The following is a 15,581-nucleotide window of genomic DNA, read 5'->3' on the forward strand; positions in this document are numbered from 1 at the left end:
GGAATATTTGGTTAAAGGTAAGGCCTAGATGTTTTACTCTTATCGTGCAGCCCTACGTGGCAGTGTGGAAATGATCTCAAATGAGTGCCGGAAATGCAAAAATGTATGAAAATGCTGAAAATAATTTTAGTTTGAAGTTTCATTGAACAGTATAAAACAATCAGAATGGGGGAAAGCCCCATTGAAATCACTCAGAATGTATGTCATGCGCTACTCATAAAGAACATGTATTATTCATAAACATAAAATACTGTCATACCATCAAAAATATGAAAAATATTGTGATATTATATTTTGGCCATATCACCAGGCCCTAATCTGCCATATAACCTCATTTTGGAATATGTATGTGAGAGGGTCAGAATGTTGACTTGAGGGCACCTTTACCCTACACCTCCATGTGCATCTATGTTAGTACATCCTGTTAGAGAAACAGACTGTGTGTATATGTTTCACTGAATACACAAAGCTGTAGCCTTAATGTTTATACTGTTGCTTGGGAGTGCATACTGTATGTGTGTGCATACATAAGTGTGTTTGCATATCTGTGAAACATCGATAGACAGAACAGGATGGATAGACATCTATGCTATAGGTAACTCATCAGGCAGGCAATAAAATCATTTTTAAAAACAGATAAAACAACACCTCAAGGAACAACGCGGACTGTGAAGAGACACACACACACACACATTATTCTTAATATTCTTAATTTCTTTATTTTTCTTTATTTTCTGTTTCTTGTTCTTTTTTATATTGGCCGTATTGTTCTTTAGTCATAGTGTTCTTAGTTTACATTTGTGCTGCTGTTCCTGCCCATTAGTGTGGTGTATTTTGTCATGTTCTATGTTTTGTGTGGACCACGGGAAGAATATCTGCTGCTTCTTCAATAGCTAATGGGGATCCAAATAAAATCATAGAAATGATAAATCATATGCGGTGTGTTACTGGTGCTGCATGTGGCTTGCCTCTCTCACACAGACTCCGATGTGACCTCCATGTTAAAGATGCAGTGTGTATAAATTTGCTTAAGTATGAGGCCCCAGTTTTGTGGCCGGTGCTGTAATTGATATGCCACAAGCAATAAATCAGTGTTGGCGCTGTGGCTCAGGGGCCATTATCCGAGGAGGCAGGTTGAGCCGAGCCCAGCCGAGCCGTCCGTCCGTCCACAACATAACCTGCCTCAGTCTTCCTCTGGTAACCACTCTGCTCTGCTCTCTGCAGCCAAACCCATTGATTAATTTATTCTGCCTTGCATTCCCTCTGCCATTGACAGCCCTGTGAGTTCAGGTGCATTTCTGACTGACTGGCTGGCTGGCTGACTGAATAACTGACTGACTGGCTGACTGGCTAAGAGCAGCCATCATCAACATCCTACGTCTCTCAGGGATGGAATAGGAATTGTTTTGCCATAAAGAGTAACGACCACTCAGTTCCTATGCTGTTTTCTCCTTTTCCATCCCTCTTCCACTCAACTTCTCTCTCTTCCGTCCTTTCTTCTATCTCTGTCTCTCATCCAGACCCTCTTGTTTCTCTTAAAACATCTTAATAGTAACATTGCTGTCGTTAATCTAATTCATATTCTAGCTAGCTGATCTCTTTGCAAGACATGAAACAGTTGCTTTTCACTCAATGTTTTCCACTTGTTTTTTGTCCCAGTTCAGTTAAAGCACTGACATATTCAGTTTTCAGATTCAATCACGGTTCAGGGACAATGTCAAATTAGTTTAAGTTCTGATTGTTTATTTTTTGTCACAGTGACAGAACGTTGTCATAGTTGTGCACCTGATAGATTGACCTGTGATATATATAATATCATTTTGATGTCTCCATTTACAGAGAAATATCTCAGACTAGTGCACTCGAACCATTGCCTCTGTGTGTTGAGTCACAGATCTGTGATTATAATGGGTACGCATTCATGCTTGTGTCTGTGAATATGAGTGTATGCGTGTGTGATCTGAAGCCTTTCATTGCGCTAATTTACATCAGTGAGTGTGGCATGGCGTGGTGAATGAGTTGAGAGTTGAGACCATGGTGGGTTTTGTGACTCAAACACCAACGGCAGCCATCACACAGTGTGCCCATTGTCTTGATGGGCTGGAGAACAGTGGGTTCATATAGCAGATCATGATGGCTGATGTAAGACAGGGACTGGGAGTTGAAAGCAGTCATTAACTGTCTGTCTGGGCCTGGAGTGTGAGAGAGAGGCTGAAGGATGAAAGAGAGGGTTGAGAGAGAGAGGGAACGTAACGGTGTCTCCTAAAGCAGCCCCTTAAGGTCTGAGTGGTGCGGTCAACCTCTTTGTTTTGTTCTTCATAGCTAAGTTACTGGAATTAATGTAGGTAATTAACAGGTCAATTATGGTAATCTTTGGTAACTTTGGTCATTTATACTTGAATAACTTTAAAAATATATATATATTAATTTATTATATCTGTGTTCATATTGTGCATGAGTTTCTAGTGGATAGATCATATGGTTCAAGAGAAAATAGTTAATGAAAAAAGCAAAAAATCAGCAATGGCATTATTTCTATCAAATCGGCAACTCTTCCAACTACAGTATTCACTTTTTTCACAACTGCCACCGGTTGGGCACCAAAACATTTACAACAAAGACATATTGACATAGTAAAATAAATAAAAGAGTAACAAAAAATATATACGGATATTTAATGCGGGAAACCTCATATTAAACACCAAATAATTTTCTTTAAGTTGATGGTTTATATTTAAGATTATGTTTTACAGTTTTGTCATTCTATTTTATATTGTAAAATCATAATATTTTATTATTTTATATATTTTACATCCGATAAGGCTACAGAGGGCCAGAGATAATTACAGACACCTGTGAAAATCTGAAGTACCGAAAAAGGCCACTAGTCATGTGATAAAATTTTTAAAAAACATGAAAGTTACCAAAATTCTGATAGTTTACTGGAAAACTTCAAGTTACCAGTAATATACCCTCCCTTTGCAACCCTAGTTCTTCATTTCCAATGTAATATTTCATTTCTCATCCTGATCCTTTTTATAGTGTTAGCTTCATCTATTACACAGTAGTGCAATAGAAAAAATGAACGTGTATTCTTACAAAGTCTGCCCCCTCTATATTCAGGCCATACTGACAGCACTGGGAGTTCTCTATGTTTGAGTATAAAGGCACTTTACCTTTACCTAAGTCATTCTTTATTGTGATTGGGTGAACTTTCCTATCCCAGTACCCAGTAGTGGATGTCTTTCTAGCTGTATCTTGCAATTGCTGTGTCCGCCTGCTCCAGTGCTGCAGGTGATGGTGATGATGCAGTCAGTGTGTGTAGAATATAAATGAGGACACAACATGGTCTGTCAAATTAAATCAAAGTTTATTGGTCACGTGCACACGGTACAGTGAAATGCTTAATGCTTAATGTAGCCTAATGCTCTGTGTTGAGTTAGTGATAGCTCTGACTGGCAGCCTGACATGCTCATTAAATGTTGTATAGGATTCCCCTTAAAGCCCTACTGTAATTAATGAATGTTTATGTATTATGACTAGTTTTTGCCCTCACCGCTCTGTGTGGCTGGCAGAGCTTTTAAAACCCTAGCCAATCGATATGGAGAGAGCGTTCCCTGGTTCTGTCTCCTAATGTGTTTTTTCCCTTCTGTTCGCAGGGCTGGCGGCCGAGGCTCTGGGGACGATGTTATAGACGACAGAGCAGAGACACAGAGCCCAGAGGACGCCAGGCCAGAGCTACACCACCATCCCCTCCCTTCCTTCCTTCAGCCTGGTGTAGGACAGCCACAGCTTCAGTAGAGGAAGAACAACACACACACACTCAGGAACCTCTCCTCACCTACCAGAGCCCAACATGATCTGCCACCCCACCCCAGCCCTGGGAGGCCCTCTCCTACCCTTCCTCCTCCTGTTGTCGGGGGTGTTAGCCACCATTCCCAGCGACCTCAGGACATTCTCACCTCCAGAGGGGGGGCTCACACACCTGGTGGTCCACAACAAGACAGGTGAGGTGTACCTGGGAGCCGTCAACTGGATCTTCAAGCTGTCCAGCAACCTGACCAAGCTCCGCAACCACGTGACAGGCCCTGTGGTGGACAATGAGAAGTGTTACCCCCCTCCTGGCGTCCAGTCCTGCCCCCATGAACTGGCCCAGACCAGTAACGTCAACAAGCTGCTGCTGCTGGACTACGGTCAGAACCGCCTGATCGCCTGCGGCAGCACCTCCCAAGGCATCTGCCAGTTCCTTCGGTTGGACGACCTGTTCAAGCTGGGTGAGCCGCACCACCGTAAGGAGCACTACCTGTCCAGCGTGGCCGAGGCTGGCACCATGTCTGGGGTAGTCATCGGTGGAGACGCGGCCGGGGGCGGGGGAGGGGCTGGCAAGCTGTTTGTGGGCACACCCATTGACGGCAAGTCAGAGTACTTCCCCACGCTCTCCAGCCGCAAGCTGATGGCCAACGAGGAGAACGCCGACATGTTCAGCTTCGTCTACCAGGACGAGTTTGTCTCCTCGCAGCTCAAGATCCCCTCGGACACGCTCTCCAAGTTCCCCGCCTTCGACATCTACTACATCTACGGCTTCAGCAGCGAACAGTTTGTCTACTATCTGACCCTGCAGCTGGATACCCAGCTCACCTCGCCTGACGCCAGCGGGGAGCAGTTCTTCACCTCTAAGATCGTCCGTCTCTGCGTGGACGACCCCAAGTTCTACTCCTACGTGGAGTTCCCCATCGGCTGCACCAAGGACGGGGTGGAGTACCGTCTGGTGCAGGACGCCTACCTCAGCCGACCCGGGACCAAGCTGGCGCGCTCGCTGGGCATCTCAGAGCAGGAGGAGGTGCTGTTCACGGTGTTCGCCCAGGGCCAGAAGAACCGGGCCAAGCCCCCCAAGGAATCAGCCCTGTGCCTGTTCACCCTGCGCCGCATCAAGGAGAAGATCAAGGAGCGTATCCAGTCCTGCTACAGAGGAGAGGGGAAACTGTCATTGCCCTGGCTGCTCAACAAGGAACTAGCCTGCATCAACTCAGTAAGTCCAACTTTCACTGTGTGTGAATGAATGATAGTTATTGTGATGATGAAGTGGATGTATTTAGGTAAAGCACCTCTTTCTTGGTGATGCTTCCGTTTCTATCTTCCTAAATCCAGTGTGTGTGAGAGAGAGAGGCTCCTTCTGGTCTGTCCCTGGGGACTGGAGCATATGTGCTGCAGTTAGGGAGGTGGAGGGTAGGGAGTAGAGAGTAGAGAGAGCAGACATTCAGCCCTCCTGAGAGCTGCCGTCTGTGGGGGCCTACCCATCCCAGCTAGATCTCAATTAGACACACTCACTGACTCACACATCCACAACATTGGAGTTAGAACTCTATCCAAATAACTCAAGTCAATCAACTGAGTCACAGCGGAAGCAGCTAACCTCATAGGCCATTTCAGATCGCAGACATATCTGTGGAGATGTCTGTCTTTTTTCTTCCTCTGACCCTCCCTCTATCCGCCCTTTCCTCCCCCTCTCTCTCCTCTCCCAGCATCCCACTCTATCCTCTCTCTCCTCCTGTCTCTTTATGGATGCGAATGCAGCCCTCTCCCCTGTCCACCTTAGCTGTGTGTTGCCACATCATTAGGCCGGTGTGTGGGATGTGCGGGCCGTCACTCTGTTTGCTGGGAGTCTTCCCGCTCTTCTGGCTCTAATTGATTTATATAGTCCTGAGGCTGTCGTCTGTGGCCTAGCATGTCACCCCTGTCCTCACGGGACTCCTGGCCTGGAGGCTGCAGGCTGGGGTTGGAGCCGGGGCTGGGGCAGAGGGAAGGTCGGCACAGGGAGGGGGAGTGTGAGCATGCATGTTTGATGCCCTAATCACCCAGGCTAGGCATAAAGGCAGGCGGGCTTCCTCTCTTCCTCTCTTCCTCTCACAGGCCAGGGGAAATACACCGAACACAGGAATCTCCTGAGGGCTCCCGTGGCTTGAACATTGAACATGGGTCACTTTGATAATGTTTACATATAGAACACATCATTATATGTACAGTATAAATACAGTATACATTATTTTTCCAGTCTATGACATTGCTCGTTCTGATATTTCTTAATTTCTTAATATTTATTATATGTCTATTTTTTATTGCTAGGTATTACTGCACTGTTAGAAACATAAGCATTTCGCTGCATCTGCGATAACATCTGCACATTTGTGTACGCAACCAATACAATTTAACTTAATTTAATTTTGATTTGATTTGGTAGTGTCAGTCTGCCATTTCTCATGTTGCAATCCTATATAGTGTCCCTAATATGTTTTCCTCTGCTAGGGCCAGGCTAGCAATGCACAACGACAGATAGATGTGAGGTTAAATGATTGGTGTGAGATAGAAGTATTTTTCTAAACCAGGGTTTAACAGTGCCTTGAAGCAGCTCTCGTGTCCCTGGGCCTGGCTCTGTGTCGTGGACATGGGTGGGGTGTTCTCTCTCTGTGTTTCTTTTTCTCTCTCCCCCACCCCCTCTCTCCCTCCCCCTCTCTTCCTCCCTCTCTCTCTCTAGCCTACCACGGCCGTGGAGAGGAGAAGAGAGTGGAGTAGTGGGGGCGTCTTCTCTCTGTGATTGGTGCTTGGCAGACAGTGAGCAGACAGCTCTCTAGCTTGTATTAATGGTAATAACCGTGGCTATTCTAATGGCAGGCTGGGGGCAATCTACTGAGGTAACGACGGCAGCATGCCTGACTGGCGCAGATGAAAGGATTACGCTCCCTCCCTTTCTCCCTCCCTCCGACGAGGCTCCTCCATCGACACACACACTGCCGACGTCCCTTCGTCCAGCTCGTACATTATTCACCTGGACTGCGTCTGAAATGGCACCCTATGATGTCCATAAGTAGTGGTCAAAAGTAGTGCACTATGTAAGGAATAGGTTGCAATTTAAGAGGTAGCCCTGTCCTCACCTTCTGTTATTCAATTGTGCTCGATAACAATCCCCCTCAAATCAGAAGCCCCTCGGCCTCACTAACACCACAAGCAATTCATGTCACCTCTCCGAAACCACAGTGGCTTAAAGCACGCACAGGATGCGCCAACACAGCGCTGGAATATCTATTGGAACAAATGCAATAGAAACAGGGACAGATGGAGAGAGGGAGACAGGGAGAGAGGGAGGGAGAGGGAGGGAGAGGGAGCGAGGGGGCAGGAGAGAGATGCACACAGAGGCGTATGACAGACAGACAGGCAGGCAGGCAGAGTAAGGCTGGTCAGACTGCACACTTGATGTCTCTCTTCTGTCCACCATGACTGAGTCACTATATAAGACTATGCATGATATGTAAATGAGATACAGTACATGATTGTCCTTTATTACCATCTGCTCTGGTGCTTGTGATCGATCAAGGGCATGTCATGGGGATATAAGGATGATTTTATACAGCCAGACAGCCTCTCCAGATCGTTAGAATGACCTTGGACTGTATTGCTGTATTGATGATCAGAGCTCAGAGATGATTTTACACAAAGACATTTACACCCATAATGAGGGTCTTGACCACCATTTGAACTATCTGTCATGGATTCCGACATGTTTTGTCACTTTCAGTTGGAACATATTGCTGATAGATTCATGATGAAGTCAGCTGAGAGAAGCTGCAGTTCAAACACACACAGTTTCAGCCTGTAGATCAGTACACTGACAGACAGATGACTAGAGTGGTAGGTTGCTGCCTGCTTGTCATGCGCTGTAATGACAGCCGTAATATTGTCTCTACTAATGACAGCTTGATATGGGCATCATGGCCGCCGCCATCTTGAAGGGAGCTATTCCAAAATGGCCCCAAGTGGCCGGCTGCTGATTTTATTAGATCACTCAAACTCCTCCTCCTTTCCAGTTTACGGCCAGTCCATTGTACTGAAGTACTTAAAGTCCGAAAGTTACGGGTCACCTTTCTTGCCAGCTGCGGGCTCATTTGCAAAGCTGTGTATTGTGTCCATAAAGACAACAGTTTTAGCATTGCTAATGAGCCTTTCAGCATGTCCTCAAAATACATAAAATAGCAAAATAGCAGCGGCAATGAACTAACCAGAGCCACCACCAGTAAAGCCTTTGGTGGTGTGTGGAGCTGTGTCATGTCTTCTAGGGCTGTGAAGGAGAAGCATTGGGATGCATAACAGCATTCCTTTGCTCTGTGTATAAACAAGACTCCCACCAAATGTGTGTTCATTGTCTGGGCCACTGAGGTATAGTAAGAACTGGAAACTGCGTTCAATATGTCTGCCCGTTGTTTTCAAGGTAATCTACTCACGTTCGCACACGCCGATTCATGAACCGTCTATATCCGGGTTGCATCCGGTTTATACGGACCAACATCTCATGCGCACCAGCACTTAGTGAGCACAGGGAGCAGTGCGTGCAGCGACGACGCCATCACGTCATCAGAAAACATGGCAGACATTGGATGAATATAAAATGTTGATATCTTCGGCTGTGAGTGATGGAGAAAGAATCTGCCCCAGCGACAAATTATTTGAATAATTGAATGGATGTTTTGTGCACAAAGGTGATGACTAAAGTGTCTTATAAGAAATGTTCTACTCTGACTTCTCTATGTGGCCGTCTATAGAAACTGTCTTTCTGGGCCAGGTGTCAGTTAAACTGCAGTACCGAAGCAAAACTGTAGGAGCAGTCGAAACCGTACTTCTAGACCGAAACCCTGGCCCCTTGGTCTGGGCCAGGGAGAACATTTGAGGGAAAATAGCCTCCAATAACAAACAGAGAAGGGATGAGAGAATGCCCTGGTCCATTCCTCTCTCCTCACACTGAGTGCATAATTCTGTTTATTATTATGTATCAACGCTGATCACTTTGGTCGGGGATTGCAGGGCGGATGACTTGTTATTCTCTTTGACACTGTCTGATGGTTCAAAGACTTTCCTCTGTGCCAAAGCTGCTCCATTGTTTTCAGGTCTATTGTCTGGCTCTAACCCTCATCATGGTTGGTATTTCTCCAGTGCATCCCACATCCCCCATGGCATGGATAGTGTTAGAACGTTTCAAGACCATATGCTCACCGGTTATACAGCGCCTTCAGAAAGCATTCACACCCCTTGACTTTTTCAAAATTGTGTTGTTACAGCCTGAATTTAAAATGGATTTAATTGAGTTTTTTTTGTCACTGGCCTACACATAATAGCCCCATATTGTCAAAGAGGAAATATGTTTTTCAACATTTTTACAAATTAATAAAAAATGAAAGCTGAAATATCTTGAGTCTATAAATATTCAACCACTTTGTTATGTCAAGCCTAACTAAGTTCAGGAGTAGAAATGTGTTTAACAAGTCACATAATAAGTTGCATAGACTCATTATGTGTGCAAAAATAGTGTTTAACATGATTTCTGAATGACTACCTCCTCTCTGTACCCCACACATACAATTATCTGTAAGGTCCCTCAGTTGAGCAGTGAATTTCAAACATCGATTCAACCACAAAGACCAGGGAGGTTTTCCAATGTCTGGGCACCTACTGGTAGATGGGCACCTACTGGTAGATGGGGGGAAAGAAAAGCAGACATTCAATATCCCTTTGAGCATGGTGAAGTTATTAATTACACTTTTGATGGTGTATCAATACACCCAGTCATTACAAAGATACAGGCGTCCATCCTAACTCCGGTCAGGGATTTCACCATGAGGCCAATGGTGACTTTAAACCAGTTACTGAGTTTATTGGCTGTGATAGGAACAAACTGAGGATCAAACTGATCAACAACATTGTAGTTACTCCACAATACTAACCTAACTGACAGAGTGAAAAGAAGGAAGCCTGTACAGAATAAAAATATTCCAAAACATGCATGCTTGTTTGCAACAAGGCACTAAAGTAATACTGCAAAAAATGTGTCAAAACAATTAACTTTGTTCTGAATACAAGGTGTTATGTTTGGGGCAAATCCAATACAACACATCACTGATTACCACTCTTCATGTTTTCAAGCATGGTGGTGGCTGCATCATGTTATGGGTATGCTTGTCATCGGCAAGGACTAGGGAGTTTTTCAGGATAAAAAATAAACGAATAGAGCTAAGCACAGGCAAAATCCTAGAGGACAGCCTGGTTCAGTCTGTTTCCACCAGACACTGGGAGATGAATTCAATGTCCTGATGAAAATCAGGACAATAACCTAAAACACAAGGCCAAATCTACTCTGGAGTTGCTTACCAAGAAGACAGTGAATGTTCCTGAGTGGCAGTTTTGAATGAAATCTGCTAGAGAATATATGGCAAGACTTGAAAATGGTTGTCTAGCAATGATCAACAACCAATTTGACAGAGCTTGAAGAATGCTGAAAATAATAATGAGCAAATATTGTACAATCCAGGTGTGCAAAACTCTTAGATACTCACCCAGAAAAACTCACAGCTGTAATCGCTGCCAAAGGTGATTCTAACATGTGTTTACTCAGCGGTGTGAATACCTATGTAAATTACATATTTCTGTATTTCATTTTCAATACGTTTGCAAACATTTCTAAACAGCATGTTTTCACTTTGTCATTATGTGTAGATGGGTGAAAAAATAAATATTTATTCCATTTAGAATTCAGGCTGTAACACAACTAAATGTGGAATGAATCAAGTGGTATGTATACTTTCTGAAGGCACTGTATGTTCTCAGTTCAAGCGCCCCTGTCTTTAGCATGCCAGCCAACCATAACCCCCACCCCAGTGCCAGGGTTAGGCAGCCTTACCATGGCATCCAAGGAAAGGCCAACCATAACCCCCACCCCAGTGCCAGGGTTAGGCAGCCTTACCATGGCATCCAAGGAAAGGCCAACCATGAGGGTGTCTTGGGAAGCTCTCTCCCTCCCAGTCCCAGACCATCCGATTATACAGACACAAAGATAAATCAGGCCATCAGGAGAGGATAAATCTGTATGCAACGACACGTTGCTCCTCTGATACAGGGCTGCTGTGCTAACTGGGAGAGATAAGAGTGCTAGCATCACTCATCCCAGTAAATCAAATCAAATTGTATTATCACATGCTTCGTAAACAGGTGTAGACTTACAGTGAAATGCTTCCTTCCCAACAATGCAGAGTTTTTTTTTTTAATAATAGAAAAATAATAACACCAGGAATAAATACACAATGAGTAACGATAACTTGGCTATATACACAAGTTAACAGTACCGGCGGCCCGCCCATTATGGCGTTAGGGGTGTGATTGGTAAAAAAAAAAAAAAAAGAGTACATTGGTCAAAAAAAATCTTATATATATATATATATATTATATCATTCATGGACTATGTTTTAAATGCTTATAAAAGTGTGGTACATTTTCCTGTTTCAAAAATATGTTGTTCAAAACGAGCTGTACAGTTACCTACTACTCTGCCCCTCAGTGACTGCCAGCAGCAGCAGCAGCTCGCCCCCGTGGGTGCATAGGCCATTCGAACATTGCTTGGATTGTTTTGCCAGCTATTGTTTTGCCAGGGGAAACTGCAGCATAAATTCTAACAGCACAAAGTAAATGGACCGTCCTGGGGTGCTCAAATGTGCATTCAGGCAGAACTTCTGGGTCTGCTCCTGTCTCCCTCCCCACAATGAGTCTCTCGTTCCAGAAGTCCTACTTCCGCACATGAGACTAGATCTGCTCTATCAGGTACAGATGGCGCTAAAGCAAAAAGCTAATTGTAATGAACTTATAAACAATCATAACAGTCACGGAAGACTGGGACCTGATAAACCGGTCAACTACATCCAACGAGTCGGACAGCGGGATACACTAGCTAGAACCTTCGAAAAAAATTAAGCATGGCTAATTTTGTTTCCCCCCCATGTTGTTCACCAGGTTCTAATGTTGACAGGGTGACATGTTGTGTGGACTAAACACATAAAACCAGGTGTATCACAAAGCATGATCAAAATAATTAGCCAGATATAGTAATTTTGATATAGTTTTTGGGTCAGATTTTTGGGTCAAATCTAACTTTAGGCCTCTCGGGTGGCGCAGTGGTCTAAGGCACTGCATCACAGTGCTAGCTGTGCCACCAGAGACTCTTGTTTGAGCCCAGGCTCTGTCGCAGCCGGCCGCGACCGGGAGGTCCATGGGGCGACGCACAATTGGCCTAGCGTCGTCCGGGTTAGGGAGGGTTTGGCCGGTAGGGATATCCTTGTCTCATCTCGCACTAGCGACTCCTGTGGCGGGCCGGGCGCAGTGCGCGCTGACCAGGTCGCTAGGTGTACGGTGTTTCCTCCGACACATTGGTGCGGCTGGCTTCCGGGTTGGATGCGCGCTGTGTTAAGAAGCAGTGCGGCTTGGTTGGGTTGTGTTTCGGAGGACGCATGGCTCTCGACCTTCGTCTCTCCTGAGCCCGTACGGGAGTTGTAGCGATGAGACAAGACAGTAACTACTAACAATTGGATACCACGAAATTGGGGAGAAAAAAGTGGATAAAAAATAAAATAAATAAATAAAATCTAACTTTGATAAGCAGGTAGCTTGCTAGCTAGTTAGCTTCCATGCCAATTTCATGTCTTTCTAAACTAATATCTGACTAACTTGGAAATATGAAGTTATTTCAGAGGGAAAGTTAACTGCTTTGTGACATTATGTTAGCTAATTATCCCTCGTTAGATAATGTGTTTTCACTTATTGCGTCTGCATGATGGTTTAGAAGCCCTTTCTTCTTTAAGGTTGCTGCCCCTATCATCGCCAAGCCTATCTCTGACCTTTTTAACCTCTCTCCTTTCTGGGGAGGTACCCATTGCTTGGAAGGCGGCCACGGTGTGTCCTTTATTTAAAGGGGAGATCAAGCTGATCCTAACTGTTATAGGCCAATTTCTATCTTTAGCCCTGTTTATCAAAAGTTTTGGAAAAACTTATCAATAATCAAATGACTGGCTTTCTTGATGCCTATAATATTCTCTCGGGTATGCAATCTGGTTTCCGCACAGGTTATGGATGTGTCACTGCAACCTTAAAGGTCCTAAATGATGTCACCATTGCCCTTGATTCTACGCAATGTTGTGCTTATTGACTTGGCCAAAGCTTTTGATACGGTAGACCATTCCATTCTTGTGGGACGACTAAGGAGTATTGGTGTCTCTGAGGGGTCTTTGGCCTGGTTTGCTAACTACCGCTCTCAAAGAGTGCAGTGTATAAAGTCAGAACATCTGCTGCCTAAGCCACTTCCTGTCACCAAGGGAGTACCCCGAGGCTCGATCCTAGGCCCCACGCTCTTCTCAATTTACATCAACAACATAGCTCAAGCAGTATGAAGCTCTCTCATCCATTTATATGCTGATGATACAGGCTTATACTCAGCTGGCCCCTCCCCGGATTTTGTGTTAAACGCTCTACAACAAATCTTTCTTAGTGTCCAATAAGTTTTCTCCGCCCTTAACCTTGTTCTGAACACCTCCAAAACAAAGATCATGTGGTTTGGTAAGAAGAATGCCCCTCTCCCCACAGGTGTGATTACTACCTCTGAGGGTTTAGAGCTTGAGGTAGTCGCCTCATACAAGTACTTGGGAGTATGGCTAGAAGGTACACTGTCCTTCTCTCAGCACATATCAAAGCTGCAGGCTAAGGTTAAATCTAGACTCGTAATTTCTCTCCTTTCACCCACAGCTGCCAAACTAACCCTGATTCAGATGACCATCCTACCCATGCTAGATTACGGAGACATAATTTATAGATCGGCAGGTAAGGGTGCTCTCGAGCGGATAGATGTTCTTTACCATTCGGCCAACAGATTTTCCACCAATGCTGCTTATAGGACACATCACTCCACTCTATACTCCTCTGTAAACTGGTCATCTCTGTATACCTGTCGCAAGACCCACTGGTTGATGCTTATTTATAAGACCCTCTTAGGCCTCACTCCCCCTATCTGAGATATCTACTTCAGCCCTCATCCGCCACATACAACACCCGTTCTGCCAGTCACATTCTGTTAAAGATCCCCAAAGCACACACATCCATGGGTCGCTCCTCTTTTCAGTTCGCTGCAGCTAGCGACTGGAACAAGCTGCAAAAAACACAACTTTTATCTCCATCTCTTAATTCAAAGACTCAATCATGGACACTCTTACTGACAGTTGTGGCTGCTTCGTGTGATGTATTGTTGTTTCTACCTTCTTTCCCTTTGTCTGTGACCAATAATGTTTGTACCATGTTATTTGCTGCTACCATGTTGTGCTGCTGCCATGTTGTTGTCATGTTGTGTTGTTACCATTCTGTGTTTTCATGTGTTACTACCATGCTATGTTGCCATGCCATGTTGCCATTCTATGTTGTAGGTCTCTCTCTATGTAGTGTTGTGGTGTCTCTCTTGTCGTGATGTGTTTTGTCCTATATTTTAATTTGATTTATTTTTTTAATCCTAGCCCCCGTCCCCACAAGAGGTCTTTTGCCTTCTGGTATGCCGTCATTGTAAATAAGAATTTGTTCTTAACTGACTTGCCTGACTTGCCTGACTTGCCCACCTAACGTGGTGTCTACTAGTAACCACAGCCACAAAGTCAAAATAGCTATATCGTAAAAATTTGTGAAAACAAAAATTTGCTTTTTGGTCTTCATATAAGCTTAGGGTTAAGGCTTAAGGTTAGCAGTGCGGTTAATGTTAGGGTTAAGGTTATGTATAAAATCACATTTTAAGAAGTTAGGGTTAAGGTTATGTATAAAATCACATTTTAAGAAGGGAAATTGTAGAAAGTAAGGTTATGTATAAAATCACATTTTAAGAAGGGACATTGTAGAAAGTCTTTATGACTTTGTAGCTGTGGTAACTAGTGACGATCGTTCTCTGGTGCACTCGTTTGTTCGTGAGCTGGCTGCTTGTTCTAAATAGTATAATCTAATCTGTTCTAAACAGTGGTGGCATGTGCAGCAGTGGTCATTTGGTGTTTGACATTCAAAGGTGAAATAGGTGTTTATGCTGTTGTTCAAATGCACAGATTGCTTTATATATCTTCTCAAAGAAACTACCGGTAGTTTGAAAACTTGACATCATATTTCTGTCATGCTGCTTTGTTGACAACTTCAACCACCTCGTGCCCCGGGTATTCATCCAATCAGCGGCCGCCGCTGGTTCCGAGTCCGATGTTCAGGGGTACGAGGTAATTGAGGTAGATCTGTACATACTGTATAGGGAGGGATAACGTGACAAGACAACGGGATCGATAATAAAGTAGCAGCAGCGTATGTGATGAGTCAAAAGAGTTTGTGAAAAGGGTCAATGCAGATAGTCCGGTTGCATCGGTACTACTTGCCGTGCGGTAGCAGAGAGAACAGTCTATGACTTGGGTGGCTGGGGTCTTTGACCATTTTTAGGGCGTTCCTCTAACACCGCCCGCCTGGTATAGAGGTCATGGATGGCAGGAAGTTCAGCCCCAGTGGTGTACTGGGCCGTATGCACTACCCTCTGTAGCGCCTTGCAGGCAGATGCCATACCAAGCAGTGATGCAGTCAGTCAAGATGCTCTCAATAGTGCAGCTGTAGAACTTTTTGAGGATCTGAGGGCCCATGACAAAATATTTTCCGTTTCCTGAGGGGGAAGAGGCGTTGTTGTGCCTTATTCATGACTGCGTAGGTGTGTGGACTAG

General features: G+C 44.6%; 1 protein-coding gene across 1 annotated transcript in view; it reads left to right on the top strand.

Annotated features, from left to right (window-relative positions):
* Window positions 1-15,581, top strand: part of LOC120061578 (plexin-A1-like) — an 84,271-nt gene that overhangs the window by 45,158 nt on the left and 23,532 nt on the right. The window contains exon 2 of the mRNA XM_039011486.1: window positions 3,660-5,029. Coding sequence (XP_038867414.1) covers window positions 3,857-5,029 — 1,173 coding nt within the window. The 5' untranslated portion in view covers window positions 3,660-3,856. The remainder of the gene's footprint in view (window positions 1-3,659; window positions 5,030-15,581) is intronic.

The sequence above is a fragment of the Salvelinus namaycush genome, chromosome 16 (assembly GCF_016432855.1).
Source record: "Salvelinus namaycush isolate Seneca chromosome 16, SaNama_1.0, whole genome shotgun sequence".
Classification (NCBI taxonomy): Eukaryota; Metazoa; Chordata; class Actinopteri; order Salmoniformes; family Salmonidae; genus Salvelinus; species Salvelinus namaycush.